We start from the raw sequence: 24553 nt of genomic DNA, 5'->3' as shown, positions 1-24553 counted from the left end.
ATAACACAATCCCTGATTTAAAGATCCGAAAACTACCAAAGATCTTAGCTTCGATTCAAATCCAAAACTTGTTTTGTTTCTTTTCTTCCTAACTTTGATCTCTTTAAGCAACCAGTTTCATGCATTTCCCTACATATATAAGCCAGCCACTAGCTATATGTATCAGCACCTTATCAAAGCGCAAAAGCATGTAGAAATGCAAGTAACCTATACCAGAAATGCATCTCCTAAAGCTAAGATAAACAATCTGCATCCCTGATTCATCTCCATTGGAGAAAAATCCCGAACCAAATGGAATGAAATTTTTTAAGTCATAACAAAAGGATGTTTAACTCATTACCAGAGGCAAAGTTACAAGCATTTGAACTTACAATGTACCGAAGTAATCAAAAGTAAACCGAACAGGATGGAGATCTATGTACTAAAACCGTGTTCAAGAAGGAACATCTCCATCAGGCATCTCCCAGTTATCTTCCTCTTCATCCTTCTTCTTACTCTTGGTCGCTGCCGCTGCTGCTTCTTCTCTAGTCTCTTGAGTAAACTTTGCATAAGGACGCCTGAAAAAACAAACAACCCACCCAGAATCATGAGCCAAAATACAAACTTTCGAACATCTCAATTCTTGAAAAGCTAAAAAAGACACTTAAGGAGACACAAGAGGGTCCCTTAAAAACCAAACCTTTTCTTGTTACGCTTAGCAGCATCACGAGTCCTCCGCTTCTTCTCGTCCTGCTTATTCTCAAAGTACCTCCTCCTCTTGCACTCCTGTATAACCCCCGTCCTCATCACCTCCCTCCTAAACCGATTCACCAGCCTCTCCTCCGACTCGTTGTCCTCCACGAACACCTGCACGTTGTACCCCGAGCTGCTGAAGAAGAGCGTGTTCGCGTACGCCAGCGACGGGCATATCACGGACGCGAGCTCCGAGGAAATCGAGGCGTTCGAAGGAGGAGGCTCGTCCACGGCGAGATCGTTTCTCCGTCTGTGGGAGGATGCTGGAGCGGGGAGAGTGAGATTTGGAGGCGGGGTTGGTTTGGTCTGGGATTTGAATGGGGAGATGAAGGAGATGAGGCTCGAGAGTGAGAACGAAGCCGCCATTGAAGTCTCTGCGACGATGACGAAGAAGAAGAGAAGATTGAATTGTGGATAAGAGAATCAAAATCAATTTCTAGGTTAGTGGATCAGTTGCGGGTTAACCCGGTTTCACATACGGGTTCTAAGGCTTGTTATTGGACTTTTTTTGTTATTCACTTATATGGGCTTCCAATACATTAATAAAGGCCCATTATGTAAACAGCACGTATTTTGTATCCAATGGCACGTAGTGTGATCTTTGTCGTCGTCTTCTGAACAAAGTGTAGGTTAGTGGATCAGTTGCGGGTTAACCCGGTTTCACATACAGGTTATAAGGCTTGTTATTGGACTTTTTTTGTTATTCACTTATATGGGCTTCCAATACATTACTTAAGGCCCATTCTATAAACAGCACGTATTTTGTATCCCAATGGCACGTAGTGTGTGATCTCTTTGTCGTCGTCGTCTTCTGAACACAGTCTGGGGTTTGCTGGGAGATTCTGGAAAAAATCCTCCACCATTTGTTGATCTTCTTCGTGATTTGATCGATCGATTCACAACACATGTACGTACAATTTACTCGTATTCGCTTTCTTTTGAATCATTAATCGCGCTAATGGTTTGTTTTTGTTATCTGAGATCAGGAAACACTCGGTGAATCGTCCTCCGACGCCTGACGAAGACGTGAGGGACTCTCCCGAGAGGGACGAGCTCACGCTTGGAGAAATCATCAACATCAAGGTCTGTATGTCTCTTGTTTTTTTTTTATTTGGGGTGAATCTTTGTTTTTTGGACTATTGATGATTTAAAAAAAAGACTTTGTTGTGTATAGTTGGTGGAGAGTGGAGAGAAGGAGAATCTGATGGAGCTCGTGAGAGATAGATTGGTGGAGTCTGGTTGGAAAGATGAGATGAGGATTGCTTGCAGGTGCTGCTGCAGTGTATCATTACTTGAATATAGCTTTTGATTCTGATCAATCTTTTGAAGTTTGTAGATGTTGGCTGGTGATTAAATAGGGTTTAGAAATGTTCAACATCACTTTAACTATAGGGTTTAGCATACTTCTTCAAGTGAACTATCTTTGGTATTAATAGTCCCGGCATCCGAGGCGACGAGGAGAACCTCACCTATTTGTGGTTATCGCCGAGGGTAAAGAACGGGATTTGGTTCCTTAGGATCAAAAACAAGCTAGTGGAACGTGTCGGGTTTAGTGGGTGGGCGAAATTAGTTTTGTAATACATTGATTAGGAAATTTGGTTCAAATCAAGCTTGTAACCGTTTCACAGTTCCCGTCTAATGGGTTGTTTTTTAATTTTTTTTTTTTTTTTAAACTATCTTTGGTATTAGTGGGTATGGTTTTAGCTACATTAGGTTCCGGTTTCAGCTTTTAATGTTTAGCCAAACGGTAGAGATGTTGAACATCACTTTTAAGTATAGGTTTAGCATACTTCTCCAAGTGAGCTATCTTTGGTGTCATGTGTGGTATGGTTTTTAGCTACAATTTGAAGCTCTCTTTTGGATCGCAGGGAGCATGTAAAGAAGAAAGGGAGAAAAGATGTTACAGTCGATGAACTAATACGAGTCATCACTCCCAAAGGCAGAGGTATAAAAAACGGATAGAACAAACGTGAAACCAGTTTTCTATTACTCGTTAATTCAGCTATTAAAAAGCTCGGCTTTGTTTCATGGTGCAGCTTCAGTACCAGATGCTGTCAAGGAAGAGCTGTTGGACAGAATCCATAACTTCATTCGGTCAGCTGCTCTTTGATTCGTCCAAGACCATTTATTACGAAGGATGATGATGGTGGTTTCTACTTGTAACGAACACTAACCAATGTATCACCATCTTTGCTGTTGTAGAATTAGCTTTTGCCTATTTCAACTCTATTATATACCAAATGAAACAATACCTTCCTTAAAAAGTAAAGAACTTATCATTTAGAATATTTGTTTTTTTCTTATACCACTGGTTTGGCTCTGTTATTTGATCTTTTACTTTCTCTCTACATAAATCATCGTCTCAAAAGGGTTATCAAGACTCTTACAGACACAGACAAACTCACACACTAGACACAACAAGAACTGAGAATAGTCGCTTCTTAGTAAACCATACATTTGAACTAGACTCTTAACTAAACCCCAAAAGCTTACGCTCTTATGGTAATATGCATATATATATTTAGATAGGTTTCGCCGTTTCAGACAAACTTAGCAACGTGGTATTGCAAAGGTTGATCCCCGGCTTATGGAGAGCCAGCTTGTTCACAGAGATCTAGCAGATCCAATGTCTGCAACAAAAACATCATACAGGTAACACATTATCACTTCACAGGTCCATATCTTAATAGATTTCTACACGAAAAATCCACACTACCTCGGGAACAGTGAGCTCAAGGCGGAACTTTGGACCATCATAATGGTGAAGAACAGGCCTGAAAGAATCCTCTTCCAAGGCTTTGCATATTTTCCTCACTCTGATCCTTACCTGTTAGAAACAAAGAAGTCGAATTGGTACAAAGTATCAAGATGAAGACTACCAGATAAATCTCACCTGAGCTGGAAATCTAGACTCTCCTTTGCACTTTTTGTCTTCCCAAGCAGTGGCATCAATGTTAGTACCTCCAAAAGTTGTTGCCTAAACCAAAGAAAAATCAATCTTCAGAGACACTGTTATAATATGAACTATCAGAAGAACAAGAAGCAGGAGAATAAACAAACCTCGAAGATACCATGCAACTGGTGAGTAGTGTAATTGTAAAGAAACAGAGGCAACCCAGGTGTTATAGCCCTTACAGAGTCCCTATATCTCGGAGGTAAACCTGACAAACGACACAATATTTTAAAATAAAATGCACCGAGGAAGCAAATTGCAAAGAGATATGTATGTTTGAAAAAATTACCAAATAGGTGACGTTTCAAGTCGTCCTGCATGGTATCATTGTTGCAAACAAAGATGTACCCGCCAAGAACTTCATTCCTCGGAAGCGTCTCTGATGCAGGCAGCGTTTTAAACCTCTTGTCAACAACACTATCATTGCTCATCTCTTTGTTAGCAACAACATTGCCAATGTACTTGTTAACTTTCATGTTGCCTCCACTTTTAAATCCATTCATGTTGTTGTAAACATTGCCCTGCATCAGATTCATGTTGAAGTTGAGGTTGTTGTTCTCCTGGAAACTAAACTTGTCGCTTGGTCTGAACTCAGAGTAGCTTTTGGAGAGATCAAGGTTGTTCGTCCTCTCCCCTTTCATCCTAGTCTGCTCAGCTAACTTTGTAGCAACAGTGGACCACTTGTGATCCTCTGATGCTCTTGACTGACCTCGGAGCTCATCACCCAGTTGCCAGAAGCTCTCCATAGTTGCTAAAATCAAGCTGAATCAATATAAACATGGAAACTATAGTGAAACACTTTAAACACTAAAAGTTTCTATCTTTTTGTTGTTTTCGATCATTTTGGAGTCAAAACAAACCAAACCGAAGCTAAACCAGAACAAATTGAATCCGAAACCCTAAATTTTCGTCAAATTTCGAAACTTTCCCAGTACCCATCATCGAAATTGAGAAACCCAAAGCTCGAAATTGATCGGAAGGACCCTGAGATATCGGAGGAGAATCTTAACGGATAAGCATCAAAAATCGAAAGAAAAAGACGGACCTTTTGCTCTCCACTTCCTCAAAATCCGCCGGACGTCGAGAGAAATTTGATGGAAGAATCAAAATGGTCCTTTCAGTGGTGGGATCTGTAGAGATCTATAAGACTTTTACTTTGACCAGAGCCCTTCATTTTCTCCGTTAGTTACGTTAATTACTCTGACCAGTAAGCCCTTCATTATTCCTGTGAATCTGTGATTGTGATGTGTAGTTAGAATTTGGTAACAAAATATTTATCCAACTGGTTATCTAAATTATCGGTAGTTTTGTGTATTTATGTGTTAAGTAGTATTAGACTAGTAGTAGTTTTATCCGTTATTAATCGAACTCTATGCTTGAAATGCACGTTCAGTAATCTGATTTGTATATGTTTCTTTAACCTTTTTTTTTTGTTTCTAGCAAATAATGTTCGAAAGCACTATTTAAAATAATATAAATTAACGCACAACCTATAGTACAAATTACCAACCAAAGTCGATTATTTTTGCAATATGTCACGGTAAAAATTGCCTTTTACAAAACCATGGATCACTTGTGAAAATGTTACTTTTTGATTTTATTTTGTGAAAATCATTATTACTATATCAATTCAGAAACGAATTCCAGATAATTGAAGTGTTAAACTATGAAATGCGTATGTAAACACATGGAGTATTTTATCAACAAAATAATTTAGATAGGTGGTACCGATCTTTAACTTCGACTAATAAACCGAGCTATCAATGATTAGACCAATACAGTGGATTAGTCTGCCATCATTAAACTCGAACACATGTATACAATTTTGTACAATAGTATGTGACAGCAAAAAAGACCCACTTGATTCATATCTAAAAATACCGCTACTGGCTTAAGTATATACCAAACTGCATTATTAAACTCTTTTTTTTTTGTCAACAAATGGGAGAACATCTTAATCTTGTTTCATGCATCATGTGATGCTCAACCTTTTTGCAAGCTTCTGTTATTCCTGCAATCACAAACACATGTTATTGGGCTTAACCAAGCATATTAGAATAACCCATCCCCTGGCTATACCATTACTGTGTTGATCTTGTCTGAAAGTTTTCTCTAATCACAATTCTTGTCAAAGATCCGCCACAAAAAGTTTCTCATCAACTTCTATAATCCAGCTGTACTAATCAGAACACCGAACACAACTTCCGCCATTCCTATTCCCTATGTCAAATTGTCAATGCCATGGCAAAGAAGCCTATTGGGCTCAGTACTGGGCCTTAGGTCTCTATCAACTTTTATCGAGTCGAATTTGTTTGATTATTCTTAGGCTTGACAACGTAAATCACGTGAAGGCCCGCGTTACCTCACAACAAAGCATGCGAAAGCAGACGTTTTGACAAAATGTCGTTTTTGTCCTTTCGCTTAGCTGGTGCATTTATTAATTATTGGCGCCAAATTTATTATTTCCCTCATTTATTAACCCAAACTTCCCGTGTATATTGACGATAATACTGAGTTTGATAAAAATTAAATCGATAATGACGTAATTAAAATAAAGAAATTCTTATAAACTACTTATGTAAACGGTTGTGATAAGGGGTGTTTTGGTCATTTGATTATTATTGGTGGCATTCTAATTTGTTTAAAGATTTTCGGAAGATAGTGTTTTTTTTTGTGTGTATAATAATGGCGTCGCTGCAAAGCTCAGGGATGTTGACGAAAGAGCAGATGGTTTATCTCTTTGATCGATTCGATTACTTGACCTCGCAATCTGGTAATCAACTTCATTTCTTTCAAGGGTGTCTGAATCAATAATAACGATTGATTCATTGCAAAATCTTTTTTTTTAATCTTATAATAATCTCAGATGTGAAGAAAAGAATCTCCGACGCCGTTGAGGACAAACAGGTGAATGTTTTGTACTGTTTGGTAATGCATTAGTTATTGATTAATGCAGTTAAGAGGATTGTTTGGTTAGACTAATGTCGTTTTCAAAGTGGATGAGAGAGAGATTATGTAATTGACAACTGTGTTGTTGTTTTTTTTTCAGACAAGACTAATGTGGTTTTAAGTATTGATATGTCTGAGAATTTATAATTCTCCAATATCAAATTTTATAGATTGTTTTAGAAAATTTGATCACTGTAATCTGGATTGTTACAAGAAGACTAAACTGCATTTATACATGTGATACATTGTGTTGGGTGCTTGATCTAATGCAGGAAGCTGTAGCGGTTACAACTGCAATTCAAGAAGAGATATTCTTGGAGATGGGAATTGGTAACCTTCTCTTTTTAGCTTTTATCTGTTTTTGATACATATGCTATGTTTCTCAATGAAGGTTTATTACTGGTTATAAGCAGACCCAGGATTTGGTATTGGATGCTTGGGAAAGCTGAACTCTGCGTTTGAAAACGATAAAGAGTTGATGATTGGTTTCTATAAGTTTCTCGCTAAGTAAGCTCTCTCTTTTTTTCTCTCTTCTAGTCAAGGGAGTCACTGATAACTATAAGGGCTAATACACCAGTTAATAGGGAGGAGATGGCGTGTGAAGAAGCTGAGCTTGGTCCAGATGGGTTTGAACAGAAGATGGAAGCTCAACGACAGTTACATGAACAGGTAATGTCAGCTTTGTTGAAAACCAAACAAAATCTACATGTAAGTTCAATGTCTTACTATTCAAATGTGCTTTAGTGCAGCAACTGGAGATGCTAAAGTATATGCGTAAGTTTCCACTTGACGACCAATCTGCAATCCTTAAAAAGGTAAACAGAAAATAACTGTCTTTACTATGACTTTTAACTTAATTCAGGAAAAAAAAAAAGCAGAGAGTGTTTCAGCCTTTTGTTTCTGTTTCCAATAGCTCCAGAAGCAACTAGAGAATGCGGATTTCGAGCCTGGGGCATCCCTTTTGTCAGGAGAGCAATTGGAGGAAGCTGGAAGAAGAAGAGTGTCACCAGTTTTTGGAAGCAGATAAGCTTCTTGTTTTTCACAGGGCACTCTCCAGTTTGTAATCTGCAGTCTCTTTTGTCTTTTTCTTTTCACTTCCATATACTTCCACCTTTTTACACAATTGTAAACAAACTTCCACCTTTTTACACAATTGTAAACAAATAATTTGGTTGAACTTTTCATTTGGATGAGAAATGTAAAACAAAATATGTAAGGCTCATGCACAGTTGCTTGATAGGCCTAGAGAAGAACATTCGGTGTCTTATGCAAGCCAACTACTTCATACCACTCACTTGGACGCTCCAGTTGTGTGAGAAAAGTCTGTTTATATATTGTTATTAATATAAGGTGAACAACAAGTTGATATGGCCGAGTTGGTCTAAGGCGCAGGATTAAGGTTCCTGTCCGAAAGGGCGTGGGTTCAAATCCCACTGTCAACAAAAAAAATTTTTGGTGTGTGTTTTTAATACGCTGGCGTGTCAGAGTGTACTGGCCATAAGTGCATTCATATTATCAGGCTGTATTTGTCCCTGTTAGCAGACAAAACTAGTTCACCAGATTAATGAGCTGTGCCAGAAGCTTCAACTGAATCAGCTGTGCTCGTATTCGAAGGAGGCTTCAAAGGCTTAGGACCAGATATGAGGTAGGCCTCGCCTTCTCTAAATTATTTTATCAATTAAATTTTACAAAATAAAAAAAAAGGAAATAAATCAGCGAAGTAGAACCCTAGAGAGCATAGGGCGTCGTGTATAAACAAAAATAAGAAAAAGGTCGATAACAAAGCAGCCTACACATATTAGAGTTTTTGAGTCTTGATTTAATTAAAGATGGAGCAGCAACCAAACGTTAGTTTCTTCGTTTCCTAGTGATCTAACCTCAGAGATACTCTTAGGGTTGCCTGCCAAATCTGTTGGGAGGTTTCGTTGCGTGTCGAAGCTTTGGTTACCAATCACTACCGATCCATCTTTCATCGAGTCCTTCAAAACTTCACGGCCAAGTCTTCTACTCTGCTCAATAAAACATCACAATTTATTTGTTACCTCGATCGATAAAGATGTCTGATTGGGGACCCGTTTTTGTTGCTCTATACGTGTTGCTAACTCCAGGCCTGCTGATTCAGATTCCGGGAAGGAACCGAATGGTTGAGTTTGGAACATTTCAAACAAGTGGTGTTTCGGTTATTGTTCACACCCTCGTCTACTTCACTCTTGTTTGTACTCTCTTGCTCGCTCTCCAAATTCACATGTACATCGCCTAATCTAATATTACAAATATGCTCTCCATTATTTGTTACTTGAATTGTGTGTATGTAACTGTTTTATAAAGAAACAAAGTGGTTTCATAACTACTAGTAGTCTAGTTACTATTCTATAGACATCTCCTGTGCATGTACTATGTAGAAATATGTGAGATTTTATCTGTAAACATACATCATACTTCCAAAAGTTCCATTCATATCACATTGAACTCTAGCTTGGACTTAAAGAAGCAGCAGCATAAAGAGGCCTGGGCCTTACCCAACACTAATCTTATGCCTAAAACAAAATTTAGCTAAATTATCCCAAGAAGATAAAATAATAAATTAGATGGAATTATCACGTCAGCTAATCTAAACACGAGGAGGAACAGAGAAAACAACAAAAATACATTTAACACGCTTCGTATCAATCCATTCAACCAGAAAAAAATTTATCGTTTCGATGTAACAGTAACGTAACTGAATCCAAAACCCACGTGGCAGCCTCCTATTCGACCTTCTTAACTACCATTGCGTCTAATCTCGAGATTCAGCACGATATTTTTTCCCTAACTAACTTCTCAAATTCGTCAACCTCACATTCTCTCTCTCTGAGAGATCCACATTGAGAAGAAGCAGCTCAAAATCATGGGGACGGAGATCCCAACGTCGCCGGAGATATCCGAGGCCTTGCTGTTACCGGAGCCTAACAAGACCGCGGCGACGGTGATTCTAGATCAAGACGAGCACGTGCCGGAGTGGAAGGAGCAGATAACGATCCGCGGATTAGTCGTTAGCGCGCTGCTGGGGACGTTGTTCTGCATCATCACTCACAAGCTGAATCTCACTGTAGGCATCATCCCTTCGCTTAACGTCGCCGCCGGTTTGCTCGGGTTCTTCTTCGTCAAATCGTGGACCGGTTTCTTGTCGAAGCTCGGATTCACGGTTAAGCCGTTCACCAAGCAGGAGAACACGGTGATTCAGACTTGCGTCGTCGCGTGCTACGGCCTCGCCTTTAGCGGTAACAGATTCGCGAAATCGATGAAGAATCTGATTGATTGATTGATTGATCGATTTTGAGTTTTTTTTTCAGGAGGATTTGGATCGTATTTGATTGCTATGGATGAGAAGACGTACAAGCTCATTGGTGCTGACTATCCTGGGAATCACGCGGAGGATGTTATCAATCCAGGGCTGTGGTGGATGATTGGCTTTTTGTTTGTTGTCAGCTTCTTGGGGCTCTTTAGTCTCGTTCCCTTACGCAAGGTAGCATCTCTATCACATGGATCTTATGGGCCGGTCCTGAGATTTTGGGGCCTTTATCAGAGCCGGTCTTGAGATTTTGGGAGTCTCGGACGATTTAATAAAGATTTCAATAATCCGGGAGTCTAATTTATTTATTTTTTTCAAATTTGAGGGTCTATGAATATAAAAAAATTTCAATATATATGGGCCGGTCGTCCTGAGATTTTGGGGACTTCGGACGATTTAATAAAGATTTAATAAAGATTTTGGGGGCCTTAGGCGAATGTTTCGTTAGGCTTGGCCTGGAACTTATACAGAGCAATGCACAGCTTCCTTTACTCTTTAGTATCTCAATTGCATTGGTAATGTATGTGGTGTGGTCACGTGCAGAGCAAGTGCTTGATTCCTTACTCGTACGTTTTTTTATGTTTCAGGTGATGGTTTTGGACTACAAGCTTACATATCCCAGTGGGACCGCTACAGCTATGCTGATTAACAGTTTCCACACCAACAGTGGAGCTGAGCTTGCAGCGTAAAATTTTTTAAATCTCGCTTTCTGCGAACTATATCTTGCGTTTTTTTTTTTCAACTTGTTCACGTGATATTGTTTTAACTACAGGAACCAGGTCAAATGTCTTGGAAAATACCTGAGCCTTAGCTTGGTTTGGAGTTGTTTCAAGTGGTTCTTCAGTGGCGTTGGAGATGCTTGTGGGTTCGATAACTTCCCCACCCTTGGTTTGACACTATTCAAGAACACGTAAGTAGTTCATATTATCATACAGCTTCCTAAGGTATTATATATTTAATGATCTCCGAGAAGTGAAAATGGATTAGCTGGAATGCGCAGTTTTTTGATGAGTTTCAATTTTCTGCCTTGCAGGTTTTACTTCGACTTCAGTCCGACATATGTTGGGTGTGGTCTTATATGCCCCCATATAGTGAACTGTTCGGTTCTTCTTGGTGCGATCATCTCTTGGGGGTTTCTGTGGCCATTTGTATCACAGCATGCTGGTGATTGGTATCCAGCTGATCTTGGATCCAACGATTTCAAAGGTCTCTATGGATATAAGGTACAGTACAAGCTGATCAATTAGGAACCTTTTCATAAAAGCACATTTCCATGTCAAAAGGGTGATAAATAGAAACACTGATGCTTCTGTGTTCTTCATAACTTTAAGGTCTTTATTGCCATTGCCATTATCCTTGGAGACGGTCTCTACAATCTTGTCAAGATCATTGCTGTCACTGTGAAGGAATTATGCAGCAATAGCTCTAGACACCTCAATCTACCCGTTGTTACCAACGTTGTAGGTGAGAGCATATTAGATCCTTACTCATCTCTCACATGCTCTTGTAATACCAATATCTTGTAATAACCTTTGAAACTGTGTGTTTTCCGATTCTATAATTCAGATGACGAAGCCTCTGAGATACTGTTGGTAAAGAAGAAGAGAGATGAAGTGTTTTTGAAGGACCGGATCCCTCTTGGATTTGCGGTTTCTGGCTATGTGGGTCTTGCAGCCATCTCAACCGCAACAATCCCTTTGATATTTCCACCTTTGAAATGGTACTTTGTCCTGTGTTCTTACTTCATTGCACCTGCTTTGGCCTTCTGCAACTCTTACGGAACCGGGCTCACGGACTGGAGTCTAGCGTCAACCTACGGGAAGATCGGTCTTTTCATAATCGCCTCCGTAGTGGGAACTGATGGTGGTGTCATTGCCGGTTTAGCTGCATGTGGTGTTATGATGTCAATCGTCTCTACAGCAGCTGATCTAATGCAAGACTTCAAAACAGGGTACCTCACTTTATCATCAGCAAAATCCATGTTCGTAAGCCAGCTCGTGGGAACTGCAATGGGCTGCATTATCGCTCCCGTCACGTTTTATCTGTTCTGGTCTGCTTTCGACATTGGAGACCCCAACGGTCCGTACAAAGCACCTTACGCAGTGATCTTCCGTGAGATGGCTATTCTCGGTATCGAGGGGTTCGCAGAGCTGCCTAAGCACTGTCTGGCTCTTTGCTACGGGTTTTTCGTTGCGGCTCTGATAGTGAATCTCTTGAGGGACATTACACCGCCTAAGATCTCTCAGTTTATCCCTATCCCAATGGCGATGGCTGTCCCGTTCTACATTGGAGCTTACTTCGCCATCGACATGTTCGTTGGGACTGTGATACTGTTCGTGTGGGAACGGATCAACAGGAAAGATGCAGACGACTATGCGGGTGCAGTAGCATCAGGTCTGATCTGTGGAGATGGGATATGGACAATTCCATCTGCAATCCTATCGATCTTGAGGATCAATCCGCCCATCTGTATGTACTTTAAACCGGCTTTGGCAAGTTAAAAGATGTCATAGGTCTCATGGCCGCAAGAACTGGAAGTAATTGTCTTCATATGTTGTGTATATATGTTTCGAAATCTCAGTTCCCAGGAGAAACAGAAAATGCTGTCGCAAAATCTCTTTATATGTTTTAGACAATGTTGTTGTTGTTTAAAGGGATGTTCCCTTGCATGCTTTCATTTTTAGATATTCACAAGCTCAAGAAAAGTTTGAGACCATTTGCCTTTTGTTGAATCATCATAAGGAGTGTATGATCCAGATATCGTTCGAGCTTGCAATCAAACAAAGATATCAAATACGCAATTAGTGCTACAAATTTGGTTTAAATTGTTTTATTCTATTAAACGTGATTATGAGGGCCATTTAGATGAGGTTCATGCCTTTAATCATAATGAGTAGTTAATTTGATCAAGATTAATTGAACTCCAAGACTTGTGAGTAGTTATATTGAATGATGATACGGGAGGTGCAAGTAAAAAGAGAGAGACTATGATCTTGTCGCCTTGTCGGTCCATAAATGATGGATCTCTCTTTAGGTCTTGCCCTACAAGCGAACCAAATCTTCTATGGAACAGCCAAATGTCAAGATCCGATTGATCCATTTGAAAGATTAGCTACTTCCTTCTCTAAGAAGACGTTGACTTTGACTATAGTCTTAGCTATATTACGTAAAATGTTTTTTTTTGTTTTTGGTTGCTTAGGGGATTGGTAATGAGGTATTTGTGAAGCATATGTGTACTTTCAAAACATGATTAAAGGTGTGGTTCTCTTTTACTGTGTTTGTGTAATCATATGGTTAAGCGAAACTGTGTAAGATTATACTTGTCAAAATTAATAATGAGCTACAACCTATAGATCTTCATATAATCATGTGTATAAATACATATCTAACGGAGTACTTTGATCTTAGAAAATCAAATCAACATGATGTTTGAAAAATAGTTAGTAGATTTATTGATTAGATGAGAATCTTAATAACTACGTGTATATACAGTATACCATTTTTTATACTGATAATGTCACTACATTATCAGTTACAAATTACAATAGTGCTTACATGCATTAAAATTAACTTTTCACTAAAAACAAATCCTGTGACAGACTGACAGGCAGTTGAAAAAGAAAGAGAAAACGTACAATTTTTTTTTTACTGAATTGGGCAAAGTCACTGACTGTATCTGGTAGTGGGACATGCCCTAGATTCTCACTAACTTTGATCTAAGGAGTAAATGTGAAACGGTCACTCCTTTTTCATTAGGGTTTTACATGTTTGTTCACTTTGCTGTAATAAAAAAACGAAAAAGACAAAACTAAAGTCTCATACTTTGTACTGTACTTTTCACTTTATTGTTCTCAATTCTGCATCGGGATCTTATTGGATTCCTAAAAAACACAAAATTTCAATTTAAAAAACACTGCTTTTACAAAAAACCCTTTAATTGAAATCCGAGAAAGAGAATAAATGTTCGATTAATTCTGAAGTCTGGACCCTGAAGTCCCCACACAGCTTCGATGGATCCCAAGAACCCAAATCCACACCAAGTACCAAACTTCTTGATCCCACCACCACAACCGAGAGATGCTTCCGATGACAACAAAGAAGTTAAGGATTTTCAGATCGTGGTCGCTTCCGACAAAGAACCGAACAACAACGGTAAGAAGCAGCTTGCCCCCAAGAGAAGCTCAAACAAAGACAGACACACCAAAGTGGAAGGTCGCGGTCGGAGAATCAGGATGCCTGCTCTCTGCGCGGCAAGGATTTTTCAACTGACCAGAGAATTGGGTCACAAATCAGACGGTGAAACCATCCAGTGGCTGCTTCAACAAGCTGAACCGTCGCTTATCGCAGCCACCGGTTCAGGAACTGTACCGGCCTCTGCTTTAGCCTCAGCTGCTTCTGCTGTAGTCTCTAACCAAGGTGGGTCTCTCACTGCTGGTTTGATGATCAGTCATCATGACTTAGACTGTGGAGGTGGTAGACCAAGTTGGGTAGAAGGAGGAGGAGAAGCTTCTCGGTTATGGCCAAATGGAGCTGGTGGGGTAATGAGTGAAGGAGCTGGTTACAGAATTGGGTTTCCCGGGTTTGATTTTCCTGGTGGAGCTATGAGTTTTGCTTCCATTTTTGGTGCTGGTGGTGGTGGTAATGGTAATCATATGCTTGGACTTGAGTTAGGGTTGTCTCAGGAAGGGAATGTTGGGGTCTTGAATCAACAGATTTATCAACAGATGGCTCAAGCTCAGGCTCAGGGTAGGGTTCTTCACCATACTCTTCATCATAATCCAGGACATGAAGATCATCAGCAAGAGAGCTGTGGGAGAGATGAATCTCAAGGCTCATTTTGAATATTGGTTTTTGTCTTGTGGATTTGAAAAGGTTATGGCCTTTTGTTTTGTTATAGTATTGTTGTAATTTGTACTAGTAGCATGGAGAAGGAAAGAAAGGTTTAGTGCTGAGTGAGAGTGAATATATATATGCTTATTGAAACCTCTGAGCTGATTTCAATTTGATACTTTCAGAGGATGATGATGATGACACAGCCAGAGATAGTCTGTTTCTTTTTTGAAGCCTTGGAGTTTAAATTTGATAGAGAGAAGAATGTTTTTTACGTATGATGTGTGTTGTATCTTTTTTCGAATATCAAGAAATCGAGTTTTTGATCCTAGGTACAATGGTAATGTATGCTCTACTTCCATCACATTTGTATAATGGAGATAACAGTTAATTACAATGGTAATGTATACTTTCTTTTTCACATTGTGCACTTCTTTAGCATTTTCAAATACTTTGTTGCATGTTCTGATTCAGTGGAAGCAGAGTCCACTATGAGATTAAAGTTGTGTTCTGTAACTCTTAAAATCCTCTTTTCTTATTTTTGACTTGGCTGAAACAAGAGAAAGAGGAGATTGAATTGGTCCATCATCCAAGCAAAGCGACAGAGAGAGACTAACTCATGCTAAGAAAAGGCTACCCACTAGGCATGGGCGTTTGGTGTACCAAAGTTTGGGTCGGGTCAAACGGGTTTTCGTTTTTTGGATATTAGGATAGAAACATCATTCGGGTTATATGATTTTTTAGTACAGTATTGGTTCGGGACTCTTTGGAATCGGTTCGGTTCATAGGAGGATTACAAGATCCATATAAATCCGAAGTACAAATAGATCCGGTTCGAGTCCGGTTTATTGTAATCAAAGTAACCGAAACAAATAATAAATAACTGAAAGTAACTGGAATAACTAATCCGAAACCAAAAACAAATGCAAATCGTTCAAATAATAACCAAAATCAAACATACAAGTTTTGAACACACCAAAAACATAACAACCCAAATGAAAACAAGTGTGAATCGTTCAAATTCCAAACATAAAGACAATCTTCTTGTCGGACCCTTACTCCAAGACTGTTGTATCTTCATTGTCTGCAAAATGAAAGTTACAAACTGTACATTCATATTGTAACAATGTTTAAACTATACCCACCATGAAGATTTTTCATCTACAGCTCAAAACGAGACGCCGTTTATCTATTAACCATTTGCACTACTTCACGTTTTTACTCAAAGTAAACGACGCACATTCTAATCGAGAAATGAGGAAACGGTAGCTGTTTTGTTGAAAGATCGACAAGTGACCGGTCAGACAGAGCAAAGCGGAAGAAAGCAGAGAGAACAGTGATTCTTCTTCGCTTCGATTCAAAGACAAGTCTTCATCTTTCTGAGATCGACGATATCTATCTCACGTAATTAGATAGAAAGCTGAGGTCTTTATAGCAAGCATTCAAAATCGGAGAAGATGGACAACAAAAACGTCGTCGTTTGCGACAACGGCACCGGCGTAAGCTTCCGCTATATCATCTCTCTTATCTCTTGCTGCTATTCTTTCATACTCCGATCGTTTGATCCCACGAGCCCTTTTGTTAAATCTCATCAAACATTACACTTTCTTGCTGGGTTTCATTAAAAAATCTCACCTTTCTGATCTTAATTGTCTGAAAGTTAGCAAAAAACTGAAACTTTGAGCTTCTTCTGATGCGTTACGTTTTGGGTTTTGCCTCGGAAGAACAACTTTATCTTCTTGAGTCTCTAATGTCTGATATTTTCTGTTAATTCATCAGTATGTGAAATGTGGATTTGCTGGAGAGAACTTCCCAACATCTGTGTTCCCTTGTGTCGTGGGAAGACCTTTGCTTCGGTACGAAGAGTCACTCATGGAGCAGCAAGTGAAGGTATGTGCACTTTCCTCTTATAAAGTTTAGATCTTTGCTTACTTAACATCTGAGATCCTTTTGACTGAGCTGTGTTTCCATAATTTGATTTGGTAGACTTTGTTTTGGTTTTGTTTCATTTTTTTTAGGATATAGTTGTGGGGGAGACATGCGCTGAGCTCAGGCATCAGCTGGACATAAACTACCCTGTCCACAATGGGATTGTGCAGAACTGGGAAGATATGGAACATGTTTGGGATCATGCTTTCTACAACGAGTTGAAAGTAAAGCAATTTTTGTTTCTTCTTGCGTTTGCTTGAAATGATTATTGAAAAACCCTTTTTGTTATTGTTCAGATCAATCCATCAGATTGTAAGATACTTCTCACGGATCCACCACTTAACCCCTCCAAGAACCGAGAAAAAATGGTATGATAAATATTGTCAAACTCTTGGTGGTTTGTTGTTGGAGTAGTGAAATTGAAACACGTTGGTTGAAACAGATTGAGACAATGTTCGAGAAGTACAACTTCGCCGGCGTTTTCATTCAAATCCAAGCCGTTTTGACTCTGTATGCTCAAGGTGCTTCTTGGAGATTCTTCTTGAAGGTTTATATATAGTCACCTGGGAAAATAATTTATACACCTGTTTTTTTTTTAATATATATTTCTTTTTTTTTATATTGTGAATTCTTTGCTTTCAGGTTTGCTGACTGGTTTGGTTATTGATTCTGGTGATGGTGTTACTCATGTGGTAAGTAAGCTACATAGATCTGTGATTTTTATGCTTATAAAGTAGTAATACTTAACAGTGGTCATCTCTCAACTTAGGTTCCGGTGGTTGATGGCTATTCGTTTCCTCATCTTACCAAAAGAATGAATGTTGCTGGCAGACACATAACAGCATATCTTGTTGATCTCCTTTCTCGAAGAGGGTGAGAAATATGATTCAAATGTTGGAGGTTGATTAACATTTTGATGATGTATGAGATGTTTGTGTGTGACAGATATGCGATGAACAAAACGGCTGACTTTGAGACGGTTAGGGAAATCAAAGAGAAGCTCTGCTATATAAGGTATGCTAAGACTTTCTTCATAGTCTGAGTACATATGCTTTAAAAGTGTGCTTTTCTCTTCTTTGTTGGCAGTTATGACTACAAGAGAGAGTATCAGCTTGGGCTTGAGACAACCATCCTTGTTAAGAATTATACTGTAAGTACTCTATTCTTGTATAAACGTTTTAGGAGTGAAAATTTGGGAAATTCTAAGAATGTAGAGGCAGGAAGCAGAAACTAGGTTAGAGTAAGCTAAATAGGAATCTAAAGTTTTGATCAGAAACAAGATACTTGAGTCCCTTGAGGTAGTTGAAGATTATTGCTACCTTTCTTTGTTTTCATTGGTCCTTTAGTCTATGGTTTGTCATGTCATTTTTATAAGAGATAAAGTTTCATACTTTTTGTCATTGCAAGCCTAAAAACTAATCTGTTGTGTGTTTTTGTACTGTGATAAGCTTCCAGATGGGAGGGTCATCAAAGTAGGCACTGAAAGGTTCCAAGCACCTGAAGCTCTTTTTACACCGGTAAACCTTGTGCACGTCCTCTGCTAGTTTCTCTTTCTAAATCAGTTCCAAATCTGTAAAGAATCATTAACTTTGGTTACAGGAACTCATTGATGTTGAAGGTGATGGAATGGCAGACATGGTGTTCCGCTGTATTCAAGAAATGGATATTGATAACCGCATGATGGTACGTGCACAATCTCATGCTTTTGCTTAAAGATCCAAAACAATAATATATTATTTTCTCAACCCCATTTTTTAATCACAGCTCTACCAACACATAGTTTTAAGTGGAGGAAGTACCATGTACCCTGGGTTACCTAGCCGGTTTGTATTTTTGGTTTGGTTATTTGTAATCAAACAAGAAGCTTGATGGTTTGGGTTTAATGTTTTATGTGCTCTCTTTGTTTTCAGTCTTGAGAAAGAGATCCAGGATCGGTATCTTGATACAGTTCTCAAAGGAAACAAAGATGGTTTGAAGGTAGAGTATCCATTTAAGTTTATGATCACTGTCATTGTCAAGTTCTTAACATTTCTTTTTTGTTTTTTTCTTGTCAATCAGAAACTTAGGTTGCGGATTGAGGATCCACCTAGAAGGAAACACATGGTATACCTCGGAGGCGCTGTTCTTGCAGGAATCATGAAGGTAGAAAGAAGCTCAATGCTTTCCTCCTTCGCAACACTGAACCCTATATGGTTGTTCAATTGTTGAATGGTTTAATGTTGCAGGACGCACCAGAGTTCTGGATCAATAGAGAGGACTACATGGAAGAAGGAATTGGTTGCTTGAATAAGATGAGCCAAGCTTGATTGATTGACACTCTTAAATATCAAATTTTAAGTCTGTGATGTGTGTTTGTAGCATTCACCAACACTTAAGGATGTTTTAGCTGGATTCTCTAAGTTCTTGTTTTCTTTGTTCTTTAGCACAAACACATTTTCATTTCTTGATTAAATAAAAACCTTAATTCTTGCCACACAAGGCAAGATTCCTCTTGAACGGTCTGAAATTCAAACCATTGAATCCATAGATACAGAGATTAGACCGTTTAGACTTAAACACAACTTGATCCGTAGTGCTCCTGTAACCAGGTACGTTGCAAGAAGAATCAGAGGAGCCTCTTCTTCCCACCAAACTCGCTTGACAAGAAGTTGCAAGACTGTCCACGTCAACGCTGTCTAGAGATGTTATGGCTACCTTGTAGAGTCCGAACTCGTTAGTGGTTCTGTTCGCAGAGAACGATATCATCTCGTTTGTTGTAGACGAAGCTGATTTGAGTCTGCAGTCTATTCTCACTTCCACGCCTGTGGCCAAGAAAACGTTAGAAACAGAGTTTTTGAAAGAGATTTTGTTAGTGATGTTTTTTTTTAGTTACCGGACATGAAGTAACTGTGTTTGGAGAAGCTGTTGTTGGAGCAGACATCGCAGTAAACAAAACCCATTATATTTATTTCTGCAGCTGGCTTGGCTGATGGATGTTTTGGAGAAAGAGAGTTTACCAACAGAAGTTGCAGAAGAACAAACAAAAACATTATCTTCTTCATATTGACAATAAGTAGTTTGCTTTTTGTTTTATGTGGTTGATGTAAGGAAGGGTATGGAACAATGTGAACAAATGGAACTAGTTCCAGACAAGAAGAGATGGGAGGTCCACTGAACTAGCTCTCAAGCTTCTGTTATATTCCTTTATATAGACAGACTTATACAGACGTGGCTCTTAGCATTAATTTTGAGGGAGTGGAGGGGGGAACAAAAAGAGGCGCATTGGGAGTGAAGATTATAAATGAGAGGAGAGGACCAGAATTTAAGGCAGGAAGAGCTGAGAAGATAGTGGAAAGACACTGAATGAAAGTGAAGGTTATAAATGTGAGAATTTAAGTGGAAGATAGTGAGGTTAGGTGAGAGGACATTGATTGAGATCTCATGCTCTTTGTTTCTTTTGGAGTTTTGTATCTAAATTCCAAAAATTGGCTACCTGTAAAGGAGAAAGTGAAGAGAAAGGTAATGCCATTTATATCTTATGCATGGACCATATACATATCAAAGTGTTTGTACCGGTTTTGTTACTGGTTTTTGGGTTAGTCAAGTACCGGATAAAGATATTTTGATACTAGTAGTCTAGAGACAAAAAAAAAAATCACAACAAAACATGTTAAAAGAGTTCTAAATGTAAAAGAGAACTCTTCTATATATAAGAAAGACAATTCATCACAATGTAAAAGAGAACTCTTCTTTATAAAGCCACTGATGAAGTGCTTTCTTTGAACTTGTGATGAATACAGAATATGAACTTATTATCACATTATGGTACATGAGCAAAAGCTTCTCTGTATGGCTTCTTCCTCTTCAATTTTCTTCTCTGCAACAGAATAAGAGATAAACAAACAAAAAGACCCAATGATATTAGGAGTTTTGTTCCCATTTATCTTTCAAGAACTGATCACAAAGCAGTCATTCCACAGAACAAGATGTAATAAGAAGGCAAGAGAACAAGACCTGATCTTGCTTTTGTTGGAGACGGCTGCACGACAACATGCATTGTGATGACTGATTTGGGGAGATCATCGAATGGAGCTTTACACTGCGCAACAGTTTTACCATTCTCCAAAATCTTACCAGCGTTTATCAACTTGATGTCATTAGCAGTTCTTGGAACAATCTTCTTGTCTGGAAAACAACACATTTCCATTATTAGACTCAATAGATACAACAAGAAATAAAAAGTATGCTTGGTAAAGGCATCTGAAGCAATCAAGAGCATTTGTACTAGCTCTCACCTTTAGGCCATTCGGAGAGGATTCTCTCCTTGAGCATTGAGACTGTGGCGGTTGGAGAGTAGTGAAACGGGCCAACATCTGAACCGTCATATAACCGGAATTTAAGTTCTACCAAATCTTCTTCAGGCATTTGATTTTTCTTTTTTTTCTCCCAAAAGAAAAAAAACTCTCAGATGATCTCAGCAGAACTAATCCACCCAAAACAAGACCTCAAGCTAAACACAACGTCTCCTGTAATAAGAGCAAAGAGAGATTTCAAATATGAATGCATCAGTTACAAAAATGAACTTCAGTTATTGTCTCAAAATCAAGAACCTTGGACCAGTTTAATACAAAAAAAGATTGTGTCCAAAAAATCAAATCTTAGAACTCATCACTTATGTCTAAACCTTCAGACAAAACACATTTTTACACCAAGATCCAATAACAAGAGGAGAAGGGTACACTAAACCTTAGATGATATAGAGAGAGAGATAACTTCAATAAGCAGCTATGGTAGGCAAATACTTTCTGGGGTTTGGTTCACTAGGGTTTACGTCTTGAGACTGAGAGATGGAGGAAAGCCCTTTAAAAAGGGTTTATAAGACCGCCTAGTCTTGGAAGTTTTGGACGTATTGCTCTCTACTTCTCTGTTATTTCGTCATGATGCCGCGTTACAGGGAATCCCTGACGAGTGGAAGAAAGATAAAGACAAGAAAATGTGGAAAAGTATGCTTCTTTTTATTATTTTATTAGTCAAAGTTAAAACCTTGTCGGCGTTTTGACCAGTCTTGAAATGAAGAGCTAAAACGAATCTTCCGAGTTTCAGACAGAAAGTCTATTGAATCTTCACAATAAAAGAAATGTTTTTCTTTTTTTGCTTAAAAGTTTACAGATAAAATCACAGAAGAAGTATATGGTTAGACTTGCACATTCCAAATCCTATTCAAACACCCATTAGTACTGTACTTTTAACAACACCAAAGAAGTGAGCTTTTTGCTCTCTTAACACTACTACTGCCGAGTAACAGGTGCCATAGAGGACGGTGAGTTACTAGTTCCATAGAAACCATCTTGCCCCTGAAACTTTTTTTGGTATGAGTTATTATCTGATGGAGCAGAGGTTGTTGGAAGCGAGGTGAGTCCAGGAATCCAAGGACCTTGCTGTTGTTGTTGAGTGGTTGTTGCTATGGTGTGGCTGAATGGCGTGTGGTTTACAGGACCAGGAGGCTGTAAAGGCTGCAAGAACTGAGGCTGAAGCTGGAATGCTGGTGGCGGCGGAGGTGGTGGACTGGTGGTGGTGGCTGTGGATGTGTTCTGTTGAAGCTTGGGCCTTTTCTCTGGCGGGTGAGTTTCTGTTGCAGCGGGTGGGTTGTTTTCAGAGGCAAAGGAGGAGAGAACGTAGGAGAGCATCTCGGCTGAGGAGGTTGACGCGGTTAGCTTAGCTACCATTGCTGCGGCTTCGGTTTTTCTCGGGTCTGCTACTACCACTGGCTGAGTCGGTGGGTTTGAAGCAAACATAACCGGTGCAGATGCAGTGAATGAAACTTTGATGACTTCGTCAGGAGGCTGTGAGCTACTACTAAGCTGTTTGCAGAGATCACCTGTTCTGTCTGATTGAAACCGAGCGATCTGAAGGTGGTTACGGACTTGCTCCAGCTTGTGTTCCTGTAACAAACGAATGATCAAAGGTGAGGTTTTTGGCAGGAGAAGCAATCAGAGATGGTGGAAAATGAGAAACCTGTTCTTGTAAAGCCTCTCTCAAATGAGAGATAAGACTTGTTCTGGATGTTTCCATTGCCACTAGCTGTTCAATGCAGTCTCTCAGTATTGTATGTTGTCCCTGCACCTCCTTTACAACCGCGGCGCCTGGGGTGTGTCCTGTTAAAAGGCAACATTCAGCAAAGTAAGATAGTAAAAGAGCTTCACAAATTAGATTCTAAAAAGAAGCAAAGCAGTGTAGCAGCCAATGGATGGTGATATACCTGAACTAACATCTCTCTCAACCTCCTGAGCTGCTTTCTCAAGGTAACCCACAACATTAGTACATTTTCCAACAACATCATCCAAATTAATCTGACCACCGTGAAGAGCTTCAACAGCAGAGACTACTCTCTCCAGCGGAGTTGCATTTGCCTGCTTCTGTTGAACAAACTTATCATGTTGCTAACTTAGAAGAACCTTATTGACAAATGAACTCACTACTTACAAGGTTAAGTGGCACGACCCCTCCATTATCAGGCAGCTTTCTAAGAATCTCTTCTTTGAGAATCTGTCCACTAGATCCAAAAACCTTCCTTTCTTCCCATATATTAACCTTAATGAAAAAAAAAACTTATGCTTCAACCTCAAGAAACTGAGATTACATTCATAGAAAGTGGTTTGACTTTTTCACGCGTACCAACCGAAGTGCAGATTTTCTTTCAGAGTCATCACCATTTTCAATCACGTCACGAAGAGCATCCGGGAGCACATTCCAGAACTCGCCAACAAACTCCGAACCTCTTCGCCTACTGTTCTGCAAGATATCATTCGCAAGGTACAGGTACGCCAAACGTTGCTCGCGCGGGGAGCAGTGAAACTGCCTCCCCCATGTCTCCACAACATGTTTCGCCTTGTTCATGTGAAAGATACACCAATGCGATAAAGCTGAATAATAACATTGTCAAGGATACATACACAATGCAAAGCCAAAGAGAAACCAACCCCAGCACATGTGAAAGTAGAGAGCTTTATACATACAAAAGGATACTCTCTATGCTTGCTTGAGAACTGTTGAGCTTGGCAAGCTTCTCAGCTAGTACCTGAGCATTAAACGAACTACCCATTGTTCCCATCACCTCAAAGTCAGCGCCTTTACGAGTCTATAGAGATTAAAACAACAACGAAGAAACAAGTTAGAAACCCTAAATTTATTTACTTTTTTTAAAGCATAATCGAAACAATAAATATCATTACAAAACACATTAACATGTCTGAACAACAGAGAATCCATAAGGAGGAGCAGACACAGAGCTAGAAAGTGTGTTCAGACATTAAAACTGGTCTAAAACCCTAATGTCCGAGAGATGAAATTAAGAGGGATTACAGAGAGGAGCAGGAGATTATTGTTGCTTAGAGGTATAAGGTCCAACGATTGCAAAAGGAAAATAACGGCGCCGTTCTGTCTGATGACGCCTCCCAGAAACCGCCGGAGAAGTTGAGCAGTTGAAGAAAACAAACTTGGAAACGACCACCGTGTGATTTTTCTACTCGGCTTAGGTGTCATTATTGAGCCTAAGCCCATTTATTTGAAGGAAACAATGGTGTATATCTAATGGGCTACTGATTAGTTATAGATAAGCCCAGTATACTATACGACGACGTTGCGAGTGGAGCAACTGTCAGGAGTTAAAGATAAAAAAAGCATTGTCTAGTCTATAAATAGTATTATTTGATTCCTGATTTGTGAGACTTCAATATAGTAGGAAGATTGCAGATTCGTCAGCAGTTCTTCTAGTCGTACGAAAGCTGCTAAAATTGCAAGGTGGGGGTTTAGCATAGAGTTTAAAGTGGACAAAACAACTTATACTCTTA

General features: G+C 39.3%; 11 protein-coding genes and 1 non-coding gene across 15 annotated transcripts; 7 read left to right on the top strand and 5 right to left on the bottom strand.

Moving 5' to 3' along the window:
* Positions 1–292: 292 nt before the first annotated feature.
* LOC106428884 (30S ribosomal protein S21, chloroplastic-like) lies at positions 293–1182 on the bottom strand. The gene is made up of 2 exons (XM_013869634.2): positions 680–1182; positions 293–557 (listed from the first exon to the last, which is right to left on the bottom strand). The coding sequence occupies exons 1-2, from the start codon at positions 1096–1098 to the stop codon at positions 434–436; spliced, it is 543 nt and encodes a 180-aa protein (XP_013725088.2). The 5' UTR covers positions 1099–1182; the 3' UTR covers positions 293–433.
* A 297-nt stretch (positions 1183–1479) lies between these two features.
* On the top strand, positions 1480–3035 carry LOC106428890 (transcription and mRNA export factor ENY2-like). Its single transcript, XM_013869641.3, has 5 exons — positions 1480–1639; positions 1719–1815; positions 1907–2001; positions 2601–2677; positions 2769–3035. Coding segments are annotated over exons 1-5 (345 nt in total). The 5' UTR covers positions 1480–1637; the 3' UTR covers positions 2843–3035.
* Positions 2986–4981, bottom strand: LOC106428888 (B2 protein). 3 transcript variants are annotated; one of them, XM_013869639.3, is made up of 6 exons: positions 4731–4981; positions 3975–4447; positions 3793–3893; positions 3626–3709; positions 3446–3559; positions 2986–3362 (listed from the first exon to the last, which is right to left on the bottom strand). In XM_013869639.3, the coding sequence occupies exons 2-6, from the start codon at positions 4429–4431 to the stop codon at positions 3318–3320; spliced, it is 801 nt and encodes a 266-aa protein (XP_013725093.2). In that variant the 5' UTR covers positions 4432–4447; positions 4731–4981; the 3' UTR covers positions 2986–3317. The 3 variants fall into 3 exon arrangements, with proteins under 3 accessions (XP_013725093.2, XP_013725094.2, XP_022575281.2); XM_013869640.3 differs by having other exon boundaries at positions 3449–3559; XM_022719560.2 differs by having other exon boundaries at positions 4621–4912.
* Positions 4982–6300: 1319 nt separating this feature from the next.
* Positions 6301–7818, top strand: LOC106428839. The gene is made up of 7 exons (XM_013869588.3): positions 6301–6458; positions 6552–6592; positions 6907–6964; positions 7048–7141; positions 7219–7303; positions 7384–7449; positions 7548–7818. Exons 1-7 carry the CDS (start codon positions 6371–6373, stop codon positions 7659–7661), a joined length of 546 nt encoding a protein of 181 aa, XP_013725042.2. The 5' UTR covers positions 6301–6370; the 3' UTR covers positions 7662–7818.
* A 177-nt stretch (positions 7819–7995) lies between these two features.
* On the top strand, positions 7996–8076 carry TRNAL-GAG. The gene has a single exon. It is a non-coding gene; the product is annotated as a tRNA-Leu (tRNA).
* LOC125577685 lies at positions 8030–8944 on the top strand. Its single transcript, XM_048739297.1, has one exon. The coding sequence runs from the start codon at positions 8691–8693 to the stop codon at positions 8892–8894; it is 204 nt and encodes a 67-aa protein (XP_048595254.1). The 5' UTR covers positions 8030–8690; the 3' UTR covers positions 8895–8944.
* A 323-nt stretch (positions 8945–9267) lies between these two features.
* LOC106428874 (probable metal-nicotianamine transporter YSL6) lies at positions 9268–12681 on the top strand. Its single transcript, XM_013869623.3, has 7 exons — positions 9268–9894; positions 9967–10139; positions 10553–10650; positions 10738–10875; positions 10999–11188; positions 11297–11429; positions 11532–12681. Exons 1-7 carry the CDS (start codon positions 9522–9524, stop codon positions 12464–12466), a joined length of 2040 nt encoding a protein of 679 aa, XP_013725077.2. The 5' UTR covers positions 9268–9521; the 3' UTR covers positions 12467–12681.
* Positions 12682–13815: 1134 nt separating this feature from the next.
* LOC106428843 (transcription factor TCP20-like) lies at positions 13816–15218 on the top strand. The gene has a single exon (XM_013869591.3). The coding sequence runs from the start codon at positions 13976–13978 to the stop codon at positions 14804–14806; it is 831 nt and encodes a 276-aa protein (XP_013725045.2). The 5' UTR covers positions 13816–13975; the 3' UTR covers positions 14807–15218.
* Positions 15219–16075: 857 nt separating this feature from the next.
* LOC106413988 (actin-related protein 2) lies at positions 16076–19214 on the top strand. The gene is made up of 15 exons (XM_048739293.1): positions 16076–16294; positions 16575–16685; positions 16814–16948; positions 17021–17092; positions 17167–17245; positions 17367–17416; positions 17494–17597; positions 17670–17738; positions 17811–17874; positions 18173–18241; positions 18324–18407; positions 18489–18547; positions 18635–18701; positions 18783–18866; positions 18950–19214. The coding sequence occupies exons 1-15, from the start codon at positions 16253–16255 to the stop codon at positions 19028–19030; spliced, it is 1170 nt and encodes a 389-aa protein (XP_048595250.1). The 5' UTR covers positions 16076–16252; the 3' UTR covers positions 19031–19214.
* Positions 19112–20081, bottom strand: LOC106413994 (pollen allergen Che a 1-like). Its single transcript, XM_013854714.3, has 2 exons — positions 19597–20081; positions 19112–19525 (listed from the first exon to the last, which is right to left on the bottom strand). The coding sequence occupies exons 1-2, from the start codon at positions 19763–19765 to the stop codon at positions 19185–19187; spliced, it is 510 nt and encodes a 169-aa protein (XP_013710168.2). The 5' UTR covers positions 19766–20081; the 3' UTR covers positions 19112–19184.
* A 227-nt stretch (positions 20082–20308) lies between these two features.
* Positions 20309–21685, bottom strand: LOC106413995 (membrane-anchored ubiquitin-fold protein 4). Its single transcript, XM_013854715.3, has 4 exons — positions 21450–21685; positions 20999–21229; positions 20718–20888; positions 20309–20580 (listed from the first exon to the last, which is right to left on the bottom strand). Exons 2-4 carry the CDS (start codon positions 21126–21128, stop codon positions 20519–20521), a joined length of 363 nt encoding a protein of 120 aa, XP_013710169.2. The 5' UTR covers positions 21129–21229; positions 21450–21685; the 3' UTR covers positions 20309–20518.
* A 147-nt stretch (positions 21686–21832) lies between these two features.
* On the bottom strand, positions 21833–24288 carry LOC106428830 (regulation of nuclear pre-mRNA domain-containing protein 1B). Of its 2 annotated transcripts, none has more exons than XM_013869581.3 (7): positions 24066–24288; positions 23730–23841; positions 23379–23626; positions 23187–23294; positions 22963–23119; positions 22719–22858; positions 21833–22645 (listed from the first exon to the last, which is right to left on the bottom strand). In XM_013869581.3, the coding sequence occupies exons 1-7, from the start codon at positions 24261–24263 to the stop codon at positions 21992–21994; spliced, it is 1617 nt and encodes a 538-aa protein (XP_013725035.2). In that variant the 5' UTR covers positions 24264–24288; the 3' UTR covers positions 21833–21991. The 2 variants fall into 2 exon arrangements, with proteins under 2 accessions (XP_013725035.2, XP_048595248.1); XM_048739291.1 differs by having other exon boundaries at positions 22963–23113.
* Positions 24289–24553: the final 265 nt, after the last annotated feature.

This window comes from Brassica napus, chromosome A9 (assembly GCF_020379485.1).
Source record: "Brassica napus cultivar Da-Ae chromosome A9, Da-Ae, whole genome shotgun sequence".
Classification (NCBI taxonomy): domain Eukaryota; kingdom Viridiplantae; phylum Streptophyta; class Magnoliopsida; order Brassicales; family Brassicaceae; genus Brassica; species Brassica napus.
This window is presented reverse-complemented; position numbering and strand designations above follow the sequence as displayed.

What these genes read in the sequence shown, in the direction of transcription:
- LOC106428888 (XM_013869639.3), bottom strand. Translation starts at nt 4,431, where the DNA reads ATGGAGAGCTTCTGGCAACTGGGTGATGAGCTCCGAGGTCAGTCAAGA. An exon ending in AGTCTAGATTTCCAGCTCAG is followed by an intron (nt 3,560 to 3,625) that starts GTGAGATTTATC and finishes TGTTTCTAACAG; the next exon opens with GTAAGGATCAGAGTGAGGAA. An exon ending in AGCTCACTGTTCCCGAGGTA is followed by an intron (nt 3,363 to 3,445) that starts GTGTGGATTTTT and finishes TTTTTGTTGCAG; the next exon opens with ACATTGGATCTGCTAGATCT.
- LOC106428884 (XM_013869634.2), bottom strand. Translation starts at nt 1,098, where the DNA reads ATGGCGGCTTCGTTCTCACTCTCGAGCCTCATCTCCTTCATCTCCCCA. An exon ending in GCTAAGCGTAACAAGAAAAG is followed by an intron (nt 558 to 679) that starts GTTTGGTTTTTA and finishes TTGTTTTTTCAG; the next exon opens with GCGTCCTTATGCAAAGTTTA.
- LOC106413994 (XM_013854714.3), bottom strand. Translation starts at nt 19,765, where the DNA reads ATGAAGAAGATAATGTTTTTGTTTGTTCTTCTGCAACTTCTGTTGGTA. An exon ending in ACACAGTTACTTCATGTCCG is followed by an intron (nt 19,526 to 19,596) that starts GTAACTAAAAAA and finishes TCTTGGCCACAG; the next exon opens with GCGTGGAAGTGAGAATAGAC.
- LOC106428890 (XM_013869641.3), top strand. An exon ending in GAGAAATCATCAACATCAAG is followed by an intron (nt 1,816 to 1,906) that starts GTCTGTATGTCT and finishes TGTTGTGTATAG; the next exon opens with TTGGTGGAGAGTGGAGAGAA. An exon ending in CATCACTCCCAAAGGCAGAG is followed by an intron (nt 2,678 to 2,768) that starts GTATAAAAAACG and finishes TTCATGGTGCAG; the next exon opens with CTTCAGTACCAGATGCTGTC.
- LOC106428843 (XM_013869591.3), top strand. Translation starts at nt 13,976, where the DNA reads ATGGATCCCAAGAACCCAAATCCACACCAAGTACCAAACTTCTTGATC.
- LOC125577685 (XM_048739297.1), top strand. Translation starts at nt 8,691, where the DNA reads ATGTCTGATTGGGGACCCGTTTTTGTTGCTCTATACGTGTTGCTAACT.
- LOC106428874 (XM_013869623.3), top strand. Translation starts at nt 9,522, where the DNA reads ATGGGGACGGAGATCCCAACGTCGCCGGAGATATCCGAGGCCTTGCTG. An exon ending in CTACGGCCTCGCCTTTAGCG is followed by an intron (nt 9,895 to 9,966) that starts GTAACAGATTCG and finishes TTTTTTTTTCAG; the next exon opens with GAGGATTTGGATCGTATTTG. An exon ending in AGTGGAGCTGAGCTTGCAGC is followed by an intron (nt 10,651 to 10,737) that starts GTAAAATTTTTT and finishes TTTTAACTACAG; the next exon opens with GAACCAGGTCAAATGTCTTG.
- LOC106413995 (XM_013854715.3), bottom strand. Translation starts at nt 21,128, where the DNA reads ATGCCTGAAGAAGATTTGGTAGAACTTAAATTCCGGTTATATGACGGT. An exon ending in CCTCTCCGAATGGCCTAAAG is followed by an intron (nt 20,889 to 20,998) that starts GTGAGAGCTAGT and finishes GTTGTTTTCCAG; the next exon opens with ACAAGAAGATTGTTCCAAGA. An exon ending in TCCAACAAAAGCAAGATCAG is followed by an intron (nt 20,581 to 20,717) that starts GTCTTGTTCTCT and finishes ATTCTGTTGCAG; the next exon opens with AGAAGAAAATTGAAGAGGAA.
- LOC106428830 (XM_013869581.3), bottom strand. Translation starts at nt 24,263, where the DNA reads ATGGGCTTAGGCTCAATAATGACACCTAAGCCGAGTAGAAAAATCACA. An exon ending in ATAATCTCCTGCTCCTCTCT is followed by an intron (nt 23,842 to 24,065) that starts GTAATCCCTCTT and finishes TAATCTCTATAG; the next exon opens with ACTCGTAAAGGCGCTGACTT. An exon ending in TGAGAGAGATGTTAGTTCAG is followed by an intron (nt 22,859 to 22,962) that starts GTATATCACCAT and finishes GCCTTTTAACAG; the next exon opens with GACACACCCCAGGCGCCGCG.
- LOC106428839 (XM_013869588.3), top strand. Translation starts at nt 6,371, where the DNA reads ATGGCGTCGCTGCAAAGCTCAGGGATGTTGACGAAAGAGCAGATGGTT. An exon ending in TTACTTGACCTCGCAATCTG is followed by an intron (nt 6,459 to 6,551) that starts GTAATCAACTTC and finishes TAATAATCTCAG; the next exon opens with ATGTGAAGAAAAGAATCTCC. An exon ending in AACGACAGTTACATGAACAG is followed by an intron (nt 7,304 to 7,383) that starts GTAATGTCAGCT and finishes GCTTTAGTGCAG; the next exon opens with CAACTGGAGATGCTAAAGTA.
- LOC106413988 (XM_048739293.1), top strand. Translation starts at nt 16,253, where the DNA reads ATGGACAACAAAAACGTCGTCGTTTGCGACAACGGCACCGGC. An exon ending in TCATGGAGCAGCAAGTGAAG is followed by an intron (nt 16,686 to 16,813) that starts GTATGTGCACTT and finishes CATTTTTTTTAG; the next exon opens with GATATAGTTGTGGGGGAGAC. An exon ending in TTCTTGCAGGAATCATGAAG is followed by an intron (nt 18,867 to 18,949) that starts GTAGAAAGAAGC and finishes TTAATGTTGCAG; the next exon opens with GACGCACCAGAGTTCTGGAT.